This window comes from Poecilia formosa, unplaced genomic scaffold (genome assembly GCF_000485575.1).
Source record: "Poecilia formosa unplaced genomic scaffold, Poecilia_formosa-5.1.2 Scaffold1, whole genome shotgun sequence".
NCBI classification, from domain to species: Eukaryota; Metazoa; Chordata; class Actinopteri; order Cyprinodontiformes; family Poeciliidae; genus Poecilia; species Poecilia formosa.
The window spans coordinates 5266394-5285684 of NW_006799940.1; the positions used below are offsets into that span (position 1 = coordinate 5266394).

Genomic DNA, 19291 nt, shown 5'->3' on the forward strand with positions numbered 1-19291 from the left:
TTCCAAGTGCTGACCAAAAATAACTCAAAAGCTTACTCCAAGAAATATTCTGATGATCCACATTAACACATCACCACATTCACAAAAAGAACATACCAACTGTCAAACATGGAGGCAGTGTTGTGATGGTTTGGGCTGCTTCACTACCAGGACAACTTTCTGCAGCTGATGAAAACATGAATTCTCATCTCTCTCAGAAAAACCCTCGAGGAGAAAAATGAGTGGAAATGTAAGTCCTGCTTTCAGGCCTTTCTAGTTGTACCTTTGACTGCTCTCTCTCTCACTTGTGTGTAGATTTATGTCTGAAAATTCTGCACAATAGAATGTTCTGCTTTTCTTCCTTTGCTTATATCTGCTCCTATTCTCATTTTCTGACCCAAAAAGATTTGCATGGCCCATCTTATGTGCGAGAGAAGGGCTGTTTTTCTTACTGTGGTTGAAATGGATGATATTTTTCCACCCAGGTCAATAGCAGCAGCCAATAAAAATGTTTTGAGGGCAAACAGACGTGCATCACTCACTGAAAACACATGATAGCAGAGACTTACACCCTGTCCAAGCATACCTGGAAAGAATGCATACAATGTGCACTAATAGCCCATTAGAGTGATGACTAATTGGTCTGCTGCAAATCTGAAAACAAGCACTAAAACGTTTAGATTTTTCTCAGGCGAAATACTTTATCCTTCTTAAGAAGTACACAGTCCTGCTTATAATAAGCCTTTTCTGTTATTGAGGTGAATGTAGAAGAAAAAGACAGCACAGTATGAGTTTAAACATCTTCTGAATATAATAAATGTCGTTCCCAGAATCAAATCTGACAGAAAAATGCTCATGATTACTTTTAGAAAAGATCTGAAAAGAGAAGCACGGGTTAACGCTTTTGAACTGTAGAGAAACAACAATCCATCTGACGCCGGAGAAATAATCTCAGAATCCCATAAATGCAGTAATGATTCCTTGGCAACAAATACAAAGCAGACCCCTTCAGTAATCCAACGCCGTTGGAAGAACTTTTCCACCCAGTTTACTGTGGTGCTGACCCGTTCATAAGTGTATACTTTGCTTATTGTATCATAGTTATTTATGACCGATTAAGAATAATTAGTGTTTAAATGGTGCAGTCAACTTGAAACACCACACCTGGTTTGGGAAATAAAAATGAAAGCCAGTCCATGAAAGATTTCATCTGTATGTATCAGAATGTTCCAACAAACATATTAAGTAATTGGATTACGCCTTATACAACTGAGGAAAGAAAACTGGTTGCATTTGGTTTAATACATTTTCTTCTCTAAGAGTCTTTCCATGTGTAACACTGAAGACTATATCAGTTTCTTGGAGTGGTATATAAAAACAAATAAAAAAAAAAAACCGGATACATGCCATTGCATAGAAAACTCAATTGCAAATTAAGTTTGCATAATTACAACCTTAATTAATAGTGCAAATGCTACGTGATGCCTGTGACTGATTTAAGTATTAATGTTTGGAAAGTTTGGTGCAAGACTGCACCAGCTTTTGTAGCCTGACGCAGTTTACCACAAACCACAAATCGCAGTGCAACCTCCAGCCAACATTATGCCCACAGCCTGTTTTATGTGCAGCATTTTCTGATGATGCTCTTTTTCATGTTTGAAGAGCAGAAGTGACGTGTGAGGCATTGTTTCCCTTATTGAACTACCTCCTCGGCACGCCATGAAATTAAGCTGACGGCTGTTTATGACCCATTAGTTTAAAATCGGTGTGTGAAAGCAGCAGTCTTCAGTCAGAGGACTCTTCCGATTCATGGCAAGACTGACCGCTACGAGAGGTCTTCCATATACAAAGCATCATTATCCATAATCATTCTTTGAAGATATTACATTTAATTTCCTTTTTTGGATAAATGAAATAGGGGCGCACCGATAATTCAGCCAGCCAATAAATTGGCCGTGATTTCCTTAATTTTGGGAGATCAGTGATTGGCTGATACTTACATGTGGAATCGATTTAGCCAATCCTCGACAAAGGTCTAAAAGTCAGCCAGTCACTGTCCTCTTTTGCTTTGTCTGACAAATCCACTCATCATGTCAGGCCTGCATGTCTGAAGTTAACAATAGTCAACCCACTGTTACAAACTCAGCAACTTTCTTGCCATATTTAGCAACATTTCAGACAAAACCATGGAAAGCTAAATTGGCAGGTCAGGCCCTTTTGAAGATCAGTAATCGGCGATGGGCCAGAAAACTGCGATCCGTGCTCCCCTAAGAGGAAATAATCTCTGCATTTGAATTTAATTTTAACTTGATTTTCTGCACTGCCTGTCTTTCCCACATGTTCAAAAGCATTGTGAAGGTAGATGTGCGTAATGTTTCAGAATTTGGTAGCAGAGGAAGCATAATATAACTGTTGTTTTTGGATTGCAGTTGTTTGTCATAGCACCTTTATTCAACGTCTGACATTTCCTGAGCACATAATTAACCTTTTATTCTTTGTCTGTATACATATAAAACTTACATTGTAATATAAAAAATTTCAAGGAGATACAAATGGGGGTATTGAAAACAGTATGATGGGTGTAGAACACAAATAGTTTAAAAAAAAAAAAAGTCATAGCAATATGTAATACAAATACCATAGATAGAAAATGAACAGACCTATACACATCTCTAGTGCTCGTTTGTACAGTTTATGTTGCAGTTTCTATTTTGGTCCAGTGTCACTGGATTCACCACATGTGGGTTTGCTATCAATGAGATAAATAACACTGGGTAAGGACCTGTCTCTGTTAATAATAGAAGAACACTTTGTAACACTAAGTATGCTAAGCAAGACCAAACTTCTTTTCTCTCATATACAGACTGCTTTATAGAAAAAGTGCATTGTAATGGAATATATTTAGCAGTTAAAAGTACATAGTTGTATTTATTTTTTTAAGCAACATTACAATATAGTGGTGTTTTTGTGCTTGTTGATAAAAGTCTGTTTTAATGGACATAACCAGCAGGTGAGAGCCTGTAGCAGGATGCTGAGCTGTTGAACTTCATGGAAAATGTCTCCTCTTCAAGCAGAGTTACCACTTTCCAGGGATGGGAACCCCACATTCATACCAGCCCACAAATGGATGTGATGTACGCCGGCCAATGACTCCAAACGTAACTGGCTCCTGTCTGTAGGCGCGGTAATATCCTGTAATACAGAGGATAGAATATTATTAGGTCTTCAAACCAAACCACACATTTTGGTGAAAAAAAAAATCAATAGTTAATATTTGCTAATATTTTTCATTTAGCAAAATTCAGAAGAAATCAGCTAATTAATGATTTAAGAACACCGCCTCTTTTTTTTTTTTTTTTTACAAAACCTGCATATTTCACCCTGCCAATACAAAGCAAGTGTCCATTCAAATTTTACTTTGCATTTGTGTGCGTAACATAGATTAAAAAAAACAACAAAAAAAGGAATTCTTCTGTCTTGCAGCCTAACTATTTATAGTCAGTCTGCATGGAAAAAATTAGAAGTCACAAGCCATGTGTGCAGCTGTTTGTGTTTACCTTGTGCTGAAGGCAGAGTTTCTGAGAGGTAGGCTGGCCCTGTTCTTCCATCCTTGTGGGAGTCCACAAACTGGCAGTGGTCCTCACCTTGGCCCAATGTATCTCCTATACTGTAAAAAGGCTCTGGGGAGTGGAAATTATTCGAAAGGTTGAATAAATCAAGTTTGTTTAGGAGTACTCCACACTTCTGAGTTAACGCGTTACCTCTCAGGCCGTCTCCCATAAAGATCTTGTAACGTAGAGAGTTGCACAGAACGACACCCACAAACTTTCTGTACCATGTCCGCTTGACATACTGACTGCCCTTACAGCTGCTGTGGACTGGGTTATACTTGAAGGTAAAAGGAATCCAGATTGGTTCGCCACCTGATGAAATGAAAAAAACAAAAAAACAAAAAAAAACAAAAAAAACAAAACAAACAGAAGATGAGTTGTCTTGCCTGCTGCTGAAAAAGTGTGAAGAAGAAAAGTTGTCTCCACAACATGTGGCAGTTTTTTTAAAGTGGCAGAATGAAAACGGCATCAAACTCAAAGCAAACATCTAATATTAGCAGATGTTTTATTAATAAACTCAGAATGGTGTGTCCTAAAAGAGAATTGCACATATACACGTCAATGTGCCTTGTTTCATATGAGCAAAAATCTGTCAGACGACACATTCCTGGGAGAGCTGTGGTTGTTTTTATATGTCCCTTAGAACAATAAAAAAATTGAAACAAACAACTTAAAACCCTAAATTGTTATTTTTTCCCCCTCAAAATTTACAGCCTCATAATACTAAGATGGTCAACAGTGGACATTTGATATTTATCTAATACATCTATAATGTCACTGAAAAAAGAACGGTTAGACCAACATTATACATAGCCCCAACAGATTTAGGCTTAACATTATTTTTCACTTAACCAAGGTGTTTGTTCCTGATAGGTTCATTATTAGCAGAAGGACACAGTGCAGCAATGAAGCATTAATAATGAATAATTTTAAGCTTAAATGTCTGGAGTTGCGAAAGAGCTTGAACTTGCATCCACATGCTTCCATACTGAAGGTTCAGGGTAAAGTGTTGGGGGGATAAATTTATATCTTGGCAATCTGTTTTACATGAGTATCTATAGTGGAAAAAATAAAGACTCGCCCAGTCTCCAGGAAAAGGTTCCTAAAGGGGAAAAGTCTGAAACATGACTTTGGTTTTTCTGCTTTTCTGATTTCTATTACCTAAGTGCTTCCTCAATATATTCACCAAGTCTTATAAAAGTTATTTCACTTTTAATAAATCAGTACATTAGTTCACATCTGTCTTTTGTCAATTAACAGAGACATTTTTTAAAAAAAATACTACTTTTGAAATCACATAATAGTGAAGAGACTCACCAGGTGGTCTGTCAATGAGAAGAGGATCATCTGAAAGGAGAAATATGACAATGTCATTCAAAACGAAAAATGAACTTTTAAATACTGAAATGAACATGGAAACAAGGATCACTAATCTCTATTCTCCTGTTCACATCTTGTATCTTCACTATCATGCAATACACACAACATAGAGAGCTGGTTTGAATATTTCAACACTGACCAAAAAGGATCTCGATATGTATTTTTTTGCAGACATACCTGACTCAGTGACATAGGTTAGTGTCTCGCTGAATGGTCCCAAACCAAACACATTCTTGGCCTGCACTTTGAAGTAGTACCTGCATTCAAGAAGAGCACAATGCTGAGATTTAATGAGGGATTCAGTGGCTCCAGTGTCATTCTGCCCGATGTGTTATGACTGGAAAAGATAATGAGTGCAGCAGATGACTTGGCACGCTTTCGTTGCTCCGATTCAAGGGCTTAGAGAAGCTATTTGCGGAAAGGACCCTAGGAAAGTGGGAGTTAAGAAAAAGGTGATTGAGAGTGAAAAAGAAAAATTTACAGAGATCGACTCACAGATAAGTGTACAGGATGAATACAAAAGTGAGGGGGAAAAAAATCCTGTGGAAAGAGTGAGTCAGTTAAATAGATTTTTAATTGTTGCGCGCAAATGAAAAAATGGGGACATGAGGAGAGTAGTCAACTGAGACATTTCTGACTGAGAGCTTTAGTACATGTCACACATTTTATTGCCAAAGGGCAAAACAAACTCATGCACCGAGCGCACCCTGTCTCTACATGGGAAATGAATTATAAAGTCCTCTCACAATGAAAACACAGCAGATAGCTAGAAGCGTTTGCAAACTTTTCCACTGCAAATGACTGATTTATGCAGTACTTTTCTGACTCTGCAACATTGCAAGGCCACATACAGTATATTCATGGTCCATCACTTTCTACCCAAAAGGTTTCATCATATGCAGCCACAAGCCTGGATCCAATCACTACGGCCATATGACGACATTGACCAAAATGTTTCTCAGCGCGAGAGACAATAAAGCAAAGCAGCTGCTGAGAGATGATGTAATGTAAAAGGCAAAAGGAAGGAACTGTGTCCAGCGAATGAGAGACAGAGTGTTAAAACAGAGTGCAAAATGCTACACCAACACAATCGAGTCATTTAAGACTGATGTTATTTGGAGTGACAAAATAATTGCATGTGCAAGTAGTCAAGAACAGATTTTATGAACACGTGTATCCAATTATGTATCATAAGTTTACCACAAGTAAAAAAAAAAATTAAAAAATGATTGAAATGAATGTTTTCATATCTGTATTGTGGTGATCTCTGAGTGAGAAAAACATTGTAAAATGCTCTGCAGGACTTAGAGGAGTCTAAAATAACACAGTATCAGTGAGGTTCGTCTATCATTCTACCATTTAGTCAGTCCTATGAAAAGTAGGAATTTTCCATGTGAGGATATGCAGGGAGGTGTAATACTGCTGTGGTTGAATACTTCTGGCAACCAACGGGAGCTTTCAACTTAAAAGAAAACACAATACGATCTTTGGTATATAGTAGCTGCCAGGAAGGAAAACCCAACTTGAAAACTTGTGGAAAACTCCTGCATGCAATTGTGGCGCTTGGTGGCAGGTGTTTGGTAAGAGCCAAACTGTATTTTTCAAATAGTATGTGGGTGTAGGCATGAGACAAGACAAGGGTATATTGTAAATTTTACCACAAAAAGCACAATTCATGCTATTTTAAGCAAAATTGGATGAATATATTAGTATACAATATAAATATGTGTTTTAGTCACATTGTTTAGCCTTTGCTTTATATCTTTCTAAGCCAAAGAACAAAGTGATACTTACTGTATCCTTTATGGATACAGTAAGTATCCATAAAGGGATATTTATTTAATAACCAACCAATAAAATTGGAAAGCAAAACAAAGTGTTTTGATTTAGTTACTTGGATGGGCAACATGAGATTCTCATGGAAGAATTACCTTCACGGAAAATTACTTTGTTTCACAGAATCATGGCATATAGATAGATATTTCAAACAAACTCATAATACCATCTAATTGCTTTCATTTGAAACAGATGCTAGTCCGTTGCACACAAGCTAATTAGCTTGCTAATTACTTAAAGTCAAATATTATTATTTCACTCGTGCTATGTCTAACTTAGATTTATTTTATTTTAAATGCATAGTTTTTTTTATGCAAACTCCTTGAGTTATCCTGTGTATGATTATTGGAACATAAATAAACATGTCTTGCCCAAAATCTGTACCTTGAAAAAGTCACCAAGTTTGTCTTTCTTGTAAACAAGGGAAAAATGTAGCAACATCTTTTCTGCTATCCAAGCAGTAGTGCACAGGAGCATGTGGGTAAGAGACAGACCTGCACTTTTAATACTCTATCCAACAGGAAAAAAAAAACAAAAAACTCTAGCATTCTCTTGCAAGTTCTCCAGTACCTTTTCTTTTTTCTTTTTTAGTTTTTGCCATTTTGAAGCCGTACCATTACATAATGTTGGTAGATATTGTCACATGCTTAGTTGACGTATTATTTAATGCTAAGTAAAATATGGTAAATGCAGACTTCAAAACAGATCAAACACTGTCAATATAAATAACTGTCAATATAAAGATAAGTAAGCTGTGCTGTTGTAGAAAATGGGGTAAACTTTATGTGGACGCTGAACAAAAATCTGTTAAAGACTTTCATAGGCTTTGAGTTTCCAGCAGCAGCTCTCTTGGGTTTATGTTTACATTATTGAATTGTTAAAACAGCGGAACAAGGTTTTGGAAACTCAGACACCAGAACCAGACAGAGCTAGCTGTATCTGTTAGTGAGGGTTGGATAATAAGTGCTGTACGTGTTGACATTGTTCAATTTTCTAAGCTCTCAAGAGAATTTTTACAGCCATGTGTCGCATTAGGTTTAAATCTGTTTCTCTGCCTGCCTCCATTTACCCAATTTACCGAGAAGGCTTTTCTGAATTTTACAGGGTCCAGCTCACAATCTACTCTGAGTTGCATGAATCTGGTTTGACATACATGCACTTTTATAAAACGCTGGAATGAAAACCCCACCGAGAGATCAGCTTACACTGTAAAAATATCAGAACCGAGCAGATCTCTTTAAAATCTGGCTCTTCTTTTTATGCCTCCCCAGTCGCAGGTTGTTCGGTAAATCACTTGAACACCAGACATGAACTTCTCGCAAAGCAAATATGCATGAACTGCGCAAGGGTACAAACACAAGCCATTACCTGGAGTTGGGCTTGAGATTTTCCACAGGCAGGTGGGTCCCATTGGAGATTCTGGACGACCACCTGTTGTTGAGGATGTCGTCATAAGAAGCACTATGGACCATGTAGCCTTTAGGAAGCAATGCAAAAGTAAACTGTAATGCTTTTCTTCAAAACACATTTTATATTTTACTTTTGATGACTATTCAGAATTTATTTGATAGCAGTTACTTAAAAACAGAGTAAAATATACGCGTACTATTATGACATGCCAAAATGCTTGAAAGGAGTCTTGGGTTTCTTTAAAAATGAATAAAGTTTCCTGTCTTGCTTGGCTGCACTGAGTATTCCCTAAACGCTACTCAGTTTCTTCAAGTCACGTGACCCTCAGTTATTCATTTGAAAATTGTGGCAACCACCTCTGCAACACACTCAACTACCGATTGAGTCTATTGGACCTCCTGACTTTTCCATCTATTTTAACTGGAGCTGTGCCAAAACAGCTGGGCGCTCTCTGTGTAGAAGGAAAATACCAGTGACTGTTTTTCTTCTTTCACATTTTTATTCCCTCTCTGATGTACATCAGCCTTTATAAGATAGATAGACAGACCGACGGACAGACGGATGGTTGAACGGACAGACAGAATATCTAAAATTACTCCACATTTGGTTGTAAAGGGAGCAAAAATTGGATAGAGAAACCTTTTCAATAGACAAGTTACATGCAAAGTTCAACAGGCTGAGAGGAGAGGAAGTACAAAAGGAAGAGAGAAAGAAAACACAAGTAACAGCACACCATCTATCTGTTTTACACATCAGAGGATGAAGTCGTCCACAGCATGACCAGCAGACTGTGTTTGTCTGCCAAAGGACACACACTGTTCCTCAGTGTGGCCAGACTGTTACCCTGATAGCTCAGAACGCCTCAGTTGGTTGTTTTCTTCCGATTTTTCTTTGTTACATACTTTCCTTATGTCATAATGCAGGTCGACAGATTTTATTTTATTTTTCTTTAATCTTCCATGTGAAACAGTAGGAGTAAAGCAACCATTTTGCAATGTGTTCATTTAGAAGCGATTTTTTGGTTTTTGCAGAACACTTCTGGGACCAATTCCTCAAAGTGAGTCATGAGGAATGCCTAAAAACATGTTAAATGGATTTGCCAAACCGCAGTAAAGAAGAGGTTGATGAAACAGGTTCCATTGAGTTGAACACTGGGGATCCTTTTTTGGCTCCTGTTCTTAAGAGCAAAACCTCACCTGTGGAGCTTCATTGCGGAAATATAAACCGACGTGACAAGGCCACGGGGATGGTCTCCACAGCAGCACAGACATTCAAGAGTTTTGGAAGCAGACATGTTTTCAAAGTACATGGTGCTCTGCTAATATTAAACAGGGACATAGAAATGATTGCACTGATTCTTTCAAAGAACTAGTAACACCAAGGGACAGAGGGCACGCTCCTATGTCAGTGGATGTGCCTCACCTTCCCAAAAATCAGCATGGCACCCTCTGCTAGTTATGGAATTGAGGATTACACAAAGATATAACATAATGATTAAGATGTAGTGCATTTAAACAGGTTTTTCAGTTTTTTTTTTTACCTTTGTTAACAACTAACAGCTGTGTGTGGCTAAAGCGAAACCAACTATTTGGTGTAAACTCTGGTAAATAGAGGTGTTGCTGGTAGAGCCAGTGATTCAAAGTTGACAGTACGTTTGCTTTCGTCATTCGAAATGTGGGGGGTATACTTGAGCAAGTACAGCTTTGTTATTTTGGGGAATAACTCCTTACCTGACACCATATCATCCTTCAGAGGTTTGGCCCAGTCCAGGATGATAAAAGAGTGACAACCTTCCATGGCAACCACGGTGAAGTTTTGAGGTTTGCGTTTTGGAGGCTGGTTCTGATTGACTGCCATGCGGTCCTTCTCCATCAAGTTTTCCAGGACATCTACTTGAAGGTACTCCAGAGCCTCCGTTAAAGAGCAAGGTGCACCTGGGTCCTTCTGGATGTAGTTCACAAAAGGAGCTGAAGGCCAAAACAGGGTTATTTATTTCATGCTGATATTGGACGGGTCTTAATACAGATATGTCTTTTTTAAAATAAAACTCTAAATTACTTTTCCAGCATTTCCAGATGATGTTCAGGAGATGAATAGTAAACATTATAGTTCAAAGTCTAGGTCCAAAAACATCATAACTGAAATATACAACATTAATTTGTATCAGTTACAATCATTTTCAGGATAGCTAATAGATAAGCTCTGAAACAAATTATGACAAAAATATTTTCACCTCAGATATTGAGAATGATTAGGGAATATTTTTTTGAGTAAACTTTGTTCAGACAAACCAGAAATCAAAGGCTGCAGGAGTCTCTGTCAGACACTTTCTTTTTTCTCTAAAGCATGTCAGGGGACTGGCAAGCTGCTGATGTGGACCTAAAAATATTAATCTAATAAACTTGGAGGAAGAAGTCTCCACGTTGAGCCAACAGACTCATCTATCTGCGCTGAGGCCAGACACTTTGGATTTTATGATTTCCATTTTTAACGTGGAAGAATGATGGCTTTCACATGGTCATGTGAATTATAAATCTGTGGGTGTTCAGCATCGTTGCATCATTGCAGCTCGCCTTTGGAGCAGATTCATTCATATTGTATTTATAAGGACATGGTCATAAATTCTACTTTTTAAAAGGCTCCTCTCAAATATCAACATAAACGAAAGTGACAGTATGCATTTAATCTGTTTGTAAGTAAAAAAAAAACAGCCATTAGTCGAGGATAACATACTGTAGAGGTTCATGTCAATGGCCCTCTCTGCAGGGAGAGGGATAAACGTCCTTGATGGACCAAAATCTGATTTTATGGTAACCAGATGTCTCGTCACCCCCAAAAATTGCTGGATGTTGTTGAAATTTCAAAAGTCAAAGTCAGTTGGATAGCCATTAAATACTACAGAGACTGTGAGAACAGTTGTGCAACACTTTCTTTCACTTAACAAGGGGTTTCTCATGTGCAATTTACACAAACAGTTGTGACATACTGCCTTCATTTTCTAAGATCGAGTTTAAATATTGGCTCCCCTCAATCAAACAGATACATCAACACATCAACACAGACACATTTAAGAACATTTAAGAACATACACACTATCGAAAAGAGACAACATTTTGAGCTCAAAGAGAGAATTATAGATTTTTTTTAAATCATTCTTTCTAGCAATAAGTGTTGGATGGAAAATTAATTTTCATTCACTGAATAAAAAAAATGTGACACATTTTCCCTGCAGCAACATGCAAATAAGGTAATAAATACCAGACTGTATTTTACTTATCTTGCGGAAGTAGTTTGCCCCAAAAGAATATAAATCTGACTTATTATTAATCAGTAGTATTCATCGTGAACACAGAAATTTTGTTGATTGAAATTCAAGCCTTTCTGCTTGAATCCCACCCAGCAGTAAGGCTTGAGTTGTGTCCTTTAGGTAACAGGAAACACTAAAAAAAAAGAAAGACTTAAGCAATGAGCTTAGAACTGCGAGAAAAATTAAGCTCATATTAACTGCTCATTTTATTAATACTCTGACCAGCAACGTCACATTTGAAGCCACTTAAATCCACTTGAATTCTGATGCTGAATTTGAATTTCAGTGAGCCATCGCCACCGCCTCTAAATACCTTAATTTAGTGAACTGCTGCCATGTCATTAACTGATTTGCCATTTGTGTTGACAAGGAATTTAACAGGAGCATCTAATGACGTGACTGGTTAATTTGAGTACCTGTGAAGCGCTTCTTCCCGCTGAGATCAAACTCCGATACAGGACCTCTGTTGGACACCCTCACTTGTGGCTCTGTAGTTGGGATCGCTGTGGTAGTGGTAGTAGTTGTGGTGGCAATTGTGGTGGTAGTTGGTGGTAAGGTGGTTTGCACCAACAGTTCATCTAGAAACCGTACATGTTAATCAGTACTTAATTAATTAATTTACAATATTTTTGCCCAAACTAAGCATTTATCTTTTGCAATCTTCGCAATGACTGTAAAATGAAAATGTTAGACTAGTTTACTCTACTGTGGACAGATGGGTGAGCTTGCTTTGCTTGTAATCAACATCTAAAGCTGTAATTTTGCTGCCCATATTTTCCGTGCGTGGATCAAGAACTATTTCACAACTCTCCAAACCAAACAAACCTGTAATGACATTTAATAAGGTACTTCCTCTTTCATCCCAGTTTATGACCTGGGCTGCACCAGTGCACCGTGCTGCTTCATCATGGTCCACATACACACTGACCAGCATGGTGCATTGGCAAGAAAACGTTACGAATATTTCGAAACTCAGTGAGACTTTACTGGCAAGCCCAAACCAGAAAAAAAAAAAAAAGAATATTATGAGCAACTAATCCCCTAAAGCAACCGAGTAAATGTAAGTTCTCACACAAAACAGTCCCTGCAGTTTTTCATTCAGCTTGCTGTTTGGCAGAAGCTAGGTTCTAGCCATTATATAACAACAGAGAGTTTAAACAGCAAAATACATTGATTGAAATTATAAGCAAGGACATTCATTTTAGCTTAGGAACAACGTGAGGCTTTTGGAATAAAAAAGTGATTCAAAGCAGGCCATAGTGGATGTGATCCAGGACTGTAGTGAGAACTTTGATCAAGCAAAACAAATGCTTTCAAGAAAAAAAATTAAATAAATAAATAAATGAAGACCACAGGAAAGGTCAACAAAGTGGAGAAGGGAAATGTTGGCAAATCATTAAAACAGAATTGTGTGACAGACAACAAACAAAGAATCATGCAGTGCAATTAGTCAATTCAAGCCCTGTGGTAGATTGGTCCGAAGCCAAACACAGCCAATACCTTTGTCAAGATTTAAAGCATCAGGCATCATGGCAACTGTAAGTATAGGATCCATTTCCATCCCTGAGGATTCCTCTGTCAGAGAAGTAGAACAAGCTGCAGCATCAATCTCACAATTGATTTAGTTTCTGAACCAATAATAACAACAAGATATGTTTTCACTTAAAAACAGCTTTGTGCTTGTTATTTGAATTGTTTCTATGTGATGTAATTGCATTTATTGTAATTAATCCAGACTTAGATTATATACAAATATGCAGTAAATAACAGGAAAGTCCTGTTATATGTTTATGCTTGTTTCTTGGCGTATTGTAACACCAATGACAATATGCAACTGAAAGATTGTAGAGTGTTTAACCAGTCTGTGCTGTGACCGTAGCCAGCTTCCACATGCAGAGACTTACATGTGGCTTCTGTGGTCTTACTTGAATGCACTCAGATCTGTTATACACACACCAGATCACACAGTAATATACAGAGTAATGGGACTCTGTGGATACAGACAGGAAACATTCACAGTCTTGGCCTGGGTAGTTTCAAGTTCAACTGAGTGAAGTCATACTTTTTGTATGCTTATTATTTTCGGTGATTAATTTGACTTCCCATTGGTCAAAAATCTGTTAATGTTGTCAGTGTGTGATATTTGACTAATGCAACAAGATCATTTACTAAGACATCTCTTGTCAATGTTCTCACCTTCAGGATAGCAGTCCAAAATTCCTTCTGGATCAAGAATTGGATATCCAAATTCATCTCTTTTGGAGAAAGTTCCTGGTGGACAGGTTGGGTAGGGCAGTGCAGTGCTAAAATCCTCCGTGGTCCAATCTGTGGTTGGTTCTAAGGTAGTAGTGGGAGCCAAAGTAGTGGTGGTGGTGGTTGAAGTTTTGGGAGGAGGCACATCCAAACCAAGAACAGGTTTTCCTCCAATCATGAGGACCTTGTCTTTGGGGTTGACCACAGGCTGGCTGTTTCTGCCATGACCGAACAAAGCAATACCTTCCTGGCTTACGAGGGGGCTACCCATATGGTCTGGTGGCATATGATAGAAGAGCAGAGAGGAGTGTATTTTTAGAAGTTTCAAATGTAAAAACTGGATCACATTTAAAATTCTATGCTCAGGTTGTAAAATAAAAGCAATAAACATGGAAAACCAAAGCTGTTTAAAAGTATAAACAGCTTTAAAAGCTGTTTTCAGAGACTTGTGATTGGTTTGCACCAAATCACAGTCGTTTGAATTGGTACAATTTTCTCAGATCTTTGAGGTTTATATGATACTTAAATGAAAAACAAGCAACAAAATAATATCTAAAGTAGGCTATATTACCAAAAATGGTGCGTCCATCATCTCCAAGGACAACTCTCTTGGCTTTGCCTTGTGAGTCCTGAAGAACTTGTCCATCTTGGTTCATGAGAACGCCTTTCTCCAAGTCAACCACCTGCAGAGAATTTTTTATTTATTTTTTTACCAAAGCATACATTTCATGTATACCAGGCTGGGAAATAAAAGTTCACTAAAGCCAATAAAAGTTTGTTACCCATCTGGTTCCATCAGGCCCAGTGATGAACTTGTGTCCAACAGCCTTATTGCTTCCATGAGAGGAAGTGGTGTCTTTTCCACTCATTGCCGTGAGATTGGGCTTTCCATTTTTACCTACCAGTTAAAAGATTTGAGGCAGAGTTTACTACAATCATTGAAGTTTAACAATTTATCATTTAGAAATTAACCTTTAGTTCAAGTACATTCCTATCCATTATATTTAAAGTGAAACAGTATTTGAAAATAGCACAAACAGTATTTTGAAACACGTACAAATACCAAAAGACTTTACCATTTCCATTGCCTGGCTTGAATCGTCCTCCATTGTTTGGGTTCCCTCTAACTATGGGATAGCGAGTCCTACCCCCCTGATTCCTAAAGGTGTCTCTGGATGAAGGTAAAGACGATCCGGAATGTGCGTTTCCACCAGTTGATTCTGTATCTTTCACAGTAGCATCATGATCAGCGTCACTGGCAGAGGTAAGGACTGGTTTGGGCATGTTTAAGGAAGAAGTTGAAGATGAGTCGGGTGCTGACCCGCCAAGCCGAGAGTTCTGCACTAGATGTGGTCTGACAGAAAGCCTTGATCCAGAAAGCTGCCTGCTAGCTATCAGAGAAGACCGAACCCTCCCATTCGTTCCTACGCCAGAACGACGAATACTTGGACTTATTCCAGTAGAAGTTCCTGCTCTTGCCCTGGACGAAGTTTCTTTTGTAGCCACGCTCTCATTGTTTTCTTCATGTCTATGGACAGATGGTGAAGCAGGATTTGTCTGGACAGATGTTAGATCTGTAAGTTTCCCATTCCTCTCTGTACTCAATGTATCAACATTTTCCCTCATATTATCTTCACTCTTAGACATTTCTTTATGGGTGACCTCACTGAAGTCTCTTAATGCACTTGATTTCTCAAGTGAAAGGGAGCCAGAATTTGAAGACATAAACGTTTCAGAGGAAGAAACTGTTGCTGGATTTCTGGTGTCACCAGTTACGGCATGTTGATTGGGCAAAGAAGACTTCCCAGAGTTCAGTACAACACTATTTTTCATTGAATCAGGTCTGGATGTGATCTTCAGATCTTCAGTGGTCTCTTGCTTTAAAGAAACTCCTGAAGCTCCAGCTGCCCCTGAAACCCTAGTTGGTGTCTCTCTTAAGAGTGGTCTCCCAGCACCAACAGATGATGACACCCTCGTTAAAGGAGTCCTGGCATCCTGCCGAGGATATGAAGTCCTTGAACTCGAGGTAAATCTGCCTGGATATTGACTTGCTAGCCAAGGAAATCTTTCGGCAAAGGAAGAACTAATTCTTGTACGAGGACCCACAGTTTTTTTATTACTACTTTCATCTTGTCTGTCTTCTTCCCTAATGTCTTGTGTGGTTTGAGCTCTGGAGTTCAAAGTTGACCCCTCAGCTTTACTTTCTATATCATCTTTATTAGTGTAGACAGTGTTTTCAGTTCTCTTGCTGGGAGAAATGTCTCGATTAGATGATGTGTCTGAACCCCGTGAGTTTTTGTTGTTTTGTGAAGTTGAAGAACTATGTCTTTCTGACACCGATTGAGAAGAACCTGATATATCTCTATTCAAATTGTGGATTGGACTACCATGTGATGTGGATGCTTGACTGTCTTGTGAAATTTTAGAGTCGTGAGACCTTGACTCTGATGCGGGCTGTGATTTGTCAAAAACCGATGAGTCTGATGTTGTTTGACTGTCCAGTGTGCTTCTTGAAGTTGACTTGGATGATTTTGGATCAGAAGGATTTGAGATTTCTTGGTTCTGATTTCTTTCTGTTAATGTAGAGTGGGTTTTATCTGAACTACCTGTATTTGATATCACCTGATTCTTACTTTGGCTTGGTAGATGAAACTGAGTGGTCACAGCTGGCTTATAGCCCTTTAGCAATCGAGTTGAATTCCCTCGAAAGAAAGATCCGGGCTGTCGTCGGCCATGACCAAATCTTGAACCAAAACGAGAGCCAGCGTTACTGCTGCGCTCTGCTATGGAAGAGCTAGTATCGGTCGGTGCAGACTCTGTCTCCTGCGAATTGACAACGACCAAGGGCTTCCCGTGTGTTAAACTGTTTCTAGTTGAAGTTAGGTTGGGTTTTTGGTGTATTTTTGCAGTCTCGTGGTTTGTTGACTCAATGTTGTCCTTTTTACTTGGTTCTGACTCTGGAACATGCGAGGAAGGCAATAATGAAGTGTGTGACAATGATGATCTGGAGGAAGAAGAAAACGAGTTCTCAGAAGAGGAGGAAACTGGGGATGTTGCAGAGGATGATGAGGATGAAGTTGAAGATGATGAAGATGATGAAGATGAATCAGCAGATGACACAGAATAAGTACTTTTAGATCCAGTCTTTTGGTGGACCCTGATCTTGATTGGCCTTCTATTCGGTCGGTATGGACGCTTAAATGCAGATTTGGTCGTGGAGGGTGTCAAAACCTTCAGGCTGGGTGTTTCTGTAGTGAGGGGCTCAACATCATAATCAACTTCCTCCTCAGACAGAGGGGAGACATCATTGTCCAGCTCTTTTGTCTCCGGCACAACTGTAGTTGTTTCTACTACAGGAGGTGGTGTTGTGGGTTTTTTGTCATCCACCTGTTCTTCATGTTCTCTCTCTGCTCCTCTTGTTGAGCCTCTGTTTGCTGTATTTCTGACTGAACCCCTGATAGAGGAGAAGATACTGTGATAAGAGCGTGTCTGGGAAAGTGGACGCACACGTCTGTTGGTATTGTGTGGCTTTGGGGTTGTAACTGGACCCTCAGGCACCTCTGTGGGCTCGAGGTCGGATTTCTTATCAGTATCCTGTTCGATTATAGGTTTACTAGTTGTCTGAGTGTCCTTGGTTTTTGAAAGTGAAGAGGCAGTACCGCTGGCTGGCAGAGACAAAAGTGAAAACGATCAAGGAGTTATGACGTGTGATTTTCAAGGATAAATGTATGGATATATTATGTAGAGTCAAATGTGTTTACACCGTGGCATGGCAACACTGAAGGCCTTGCTCTGTGGTCCCATTCCTCTCCTGTTGGTGGCTCTGATCTTGAAAATATAACGCTCTCCTGGTGTCAGGCCATCAATGGTGGCTTTGGTGGTGCCCTCCCGATATGTTATGGTTTTCATCCCGAATGGTTTAATAGCAGGGGCGTAGGACAAAATGTACTCTGTGTGGATAGAAAGCACAAACATTCAGCGTAAAGCTTAAAAAGATCCCTCCGATTTTAAAATCCAGAGCAAAAGGAGTTTCCAGCCTTTGTGATCCGATCAATGAAAAGTTCAGTCAACTGAAGTGAATTCAGATTAGTCATATGGAAGCTCAAAAAGAGTTACACAAAAATGTTGTTCATTTGTAATCATGTAGGTTCAAAGTGTCATTGTTTACGAATTCAAATAATTCCCCAGCTGATAAAAATATATATATATAAAAACATGTTTCTAAAATGTCTTCTTAGATGCAAAAATGTTAAAGTATCTTGACCTTTTTCAGCCAAATACAAACTAATCCTTTTCCTGATATCCTTACATCTGCAAAGTAGAGCAAAGTGGGCCACAATGTCTTGACTCTGGTACAAATATTTTACTATCACAACTAACTATAGTAGCTTTTATGGCGCTGCGTTGTTAGGTACTCTGTATCGTTGTCAATCTTGCTAAAACAAGTATGAAAAATGATCCCAATCTGCTGTGTGTAACAGGCTTATACAGACTTTCAATCCATTTATAAGTATTTTAAATGTCTCACTTGATGAAATTAGCTTCATTAAGAGAATTTTAAATTCAGATTAACAATTTTTACCTATAATCCACATGGTTATAAAAGTAATGCCAAGGGATAGCAGAGATTCAAGAAAATGATACATGGCCTTTCTCACCCAGCCTCACCTCTTATCCTTCCGTTTGGTTCTTCTGGAGGATCCCAAGTTGCAATCACAGCAGTTCCTTTTCCTCTTAGTGGCTTGACTTCAAAATTTTCAGGTGGCCCAGATGGCGCTGTGAAAGAGTGGAGAATAAAATAAAATAAAATCAGGAGTGAAAAAAGCAGAAGAACGTGATGCATGAAAGGTCAAAGCAGGTTTCTGAAGTGTGTGAGAAAGTATAGCTTGGACTGAACAAAATACAGCTGCCTTATATGGACAGAAAATGTCCCATGGCAGTTTGTATGGAGCTGCAGATGCAGATCTGAACTGGAAGCCAGGCAATAAATTCTAACATTCCAGTGAACCACAGCTCAGGAGCTCCTGTGACATAGCAGAACCGCTCCAACTCTGACAGAGCTGCAGCCAGAAATGTATATCAAGAGACTTGTATGCGGTGTTCGTAATGAGGTGTAGCATGAAGAAAAAAGGAGAAAAGGCTTAACAGGTTTCTTTTTTTTTTTTTTTTAGCAAATGCTGTGACAATACATACCCGACTCAGGAGTCCGTTGAAATACTGAAACGCTCCATTTGCCCTGTTTTTCTCCTTGAGAGATCCTGACAGAAAACTCGTACATGCCGTCAGCGGACAGGGTGTCGATCATTATTCTTCTCTGGTTGCTTTCCTTGTACTCCCAGCGTGCTGATTCTCCCTTCTCCCTGAACCTGACTGTGTATGATCTGGTTAAAGAGTACATGAAGATGTTCTGTTACAATGAGGGTTAATTTCAGCTCATTTTCTGCCTCAAATTATTGCCTGTCATTTAAAAAAAAAGAAAAAAAAAGGTTATACACAGCAACAGTTTTTAAAAGCC

At 38.8% G+C, this 19291-nt stretch overlaps 1 protein-coding gene across 4 annotated transcripts in view; it reads right to left on the reverse strand.

The window, feature by feature from the left end:
• Window positions 1-2408: 2408 nt before the first annotated feature.
• The window catches only part of fndc1 (fibronectin type III domain containing 1), a 33249-nt gene continuing 16366 nt past the window's right edge, over window positions 2409-19291 (reverse strand). For 3 of the 4 annotated variants that reach the window (XM_007546801.2, XM_016669161.1, XM_007546794.2), the window contains exons 7-22: window positions 18970-19157; window positions 18445-18552; window positions 17538-17726; window positions 14853-17441; window positions 14559-14674; window positions 14348-14459; window positions 13720-14052; window positions 13024-13098; window positions 11940-12101; window positions 9947-10183; window positions 8175-8283; window positions 5148-5227; window positions 4908-4937; window positions 3741-3902; window positions 3537-3659; window positions 2409-3171 (exon numbers count right to left, since the gene is read on the reverse strand). In XM_007546801.2, coding sequence (XP_007546863.1) covers window positions 3056-3171; window positions 3537-3659; window positions 3741-3902; window positions 4908-4937; window positions 5148-5227; window positions 8175-8283; window positions 9947-10183; window positions 11940-12101; window positions 13024-13098; window positions 13720-14052; window positions 14348-14459; window positions 14559-14674; window positions 14853-17441; window positions 17538-17726; window positions 18445-18552; window positions 18970-19157 — 4729 coding nt within the window. In that variant the 3' untranslated portion in view covers window positions 2409-3055. The remainder of the gene's footprint in view (window positions 3172-3536; window positions 3660-3740; window positions 3903-4907; window positions 4938-5147; window positions 5228-8174; window positions 8284-9946; window positions 10184-11939; window positions 12102-13023; window positions 13099-13719; window positions 14053-14347; window positions 14460-14558; window positions 14675-14852; window positions 17442-17537; window positions 17727-18444; window positions 18553-18969; window positions 19158-19291) is intronic. The other variant, XM_007546810.2, reaches the window with a different exon arrangement.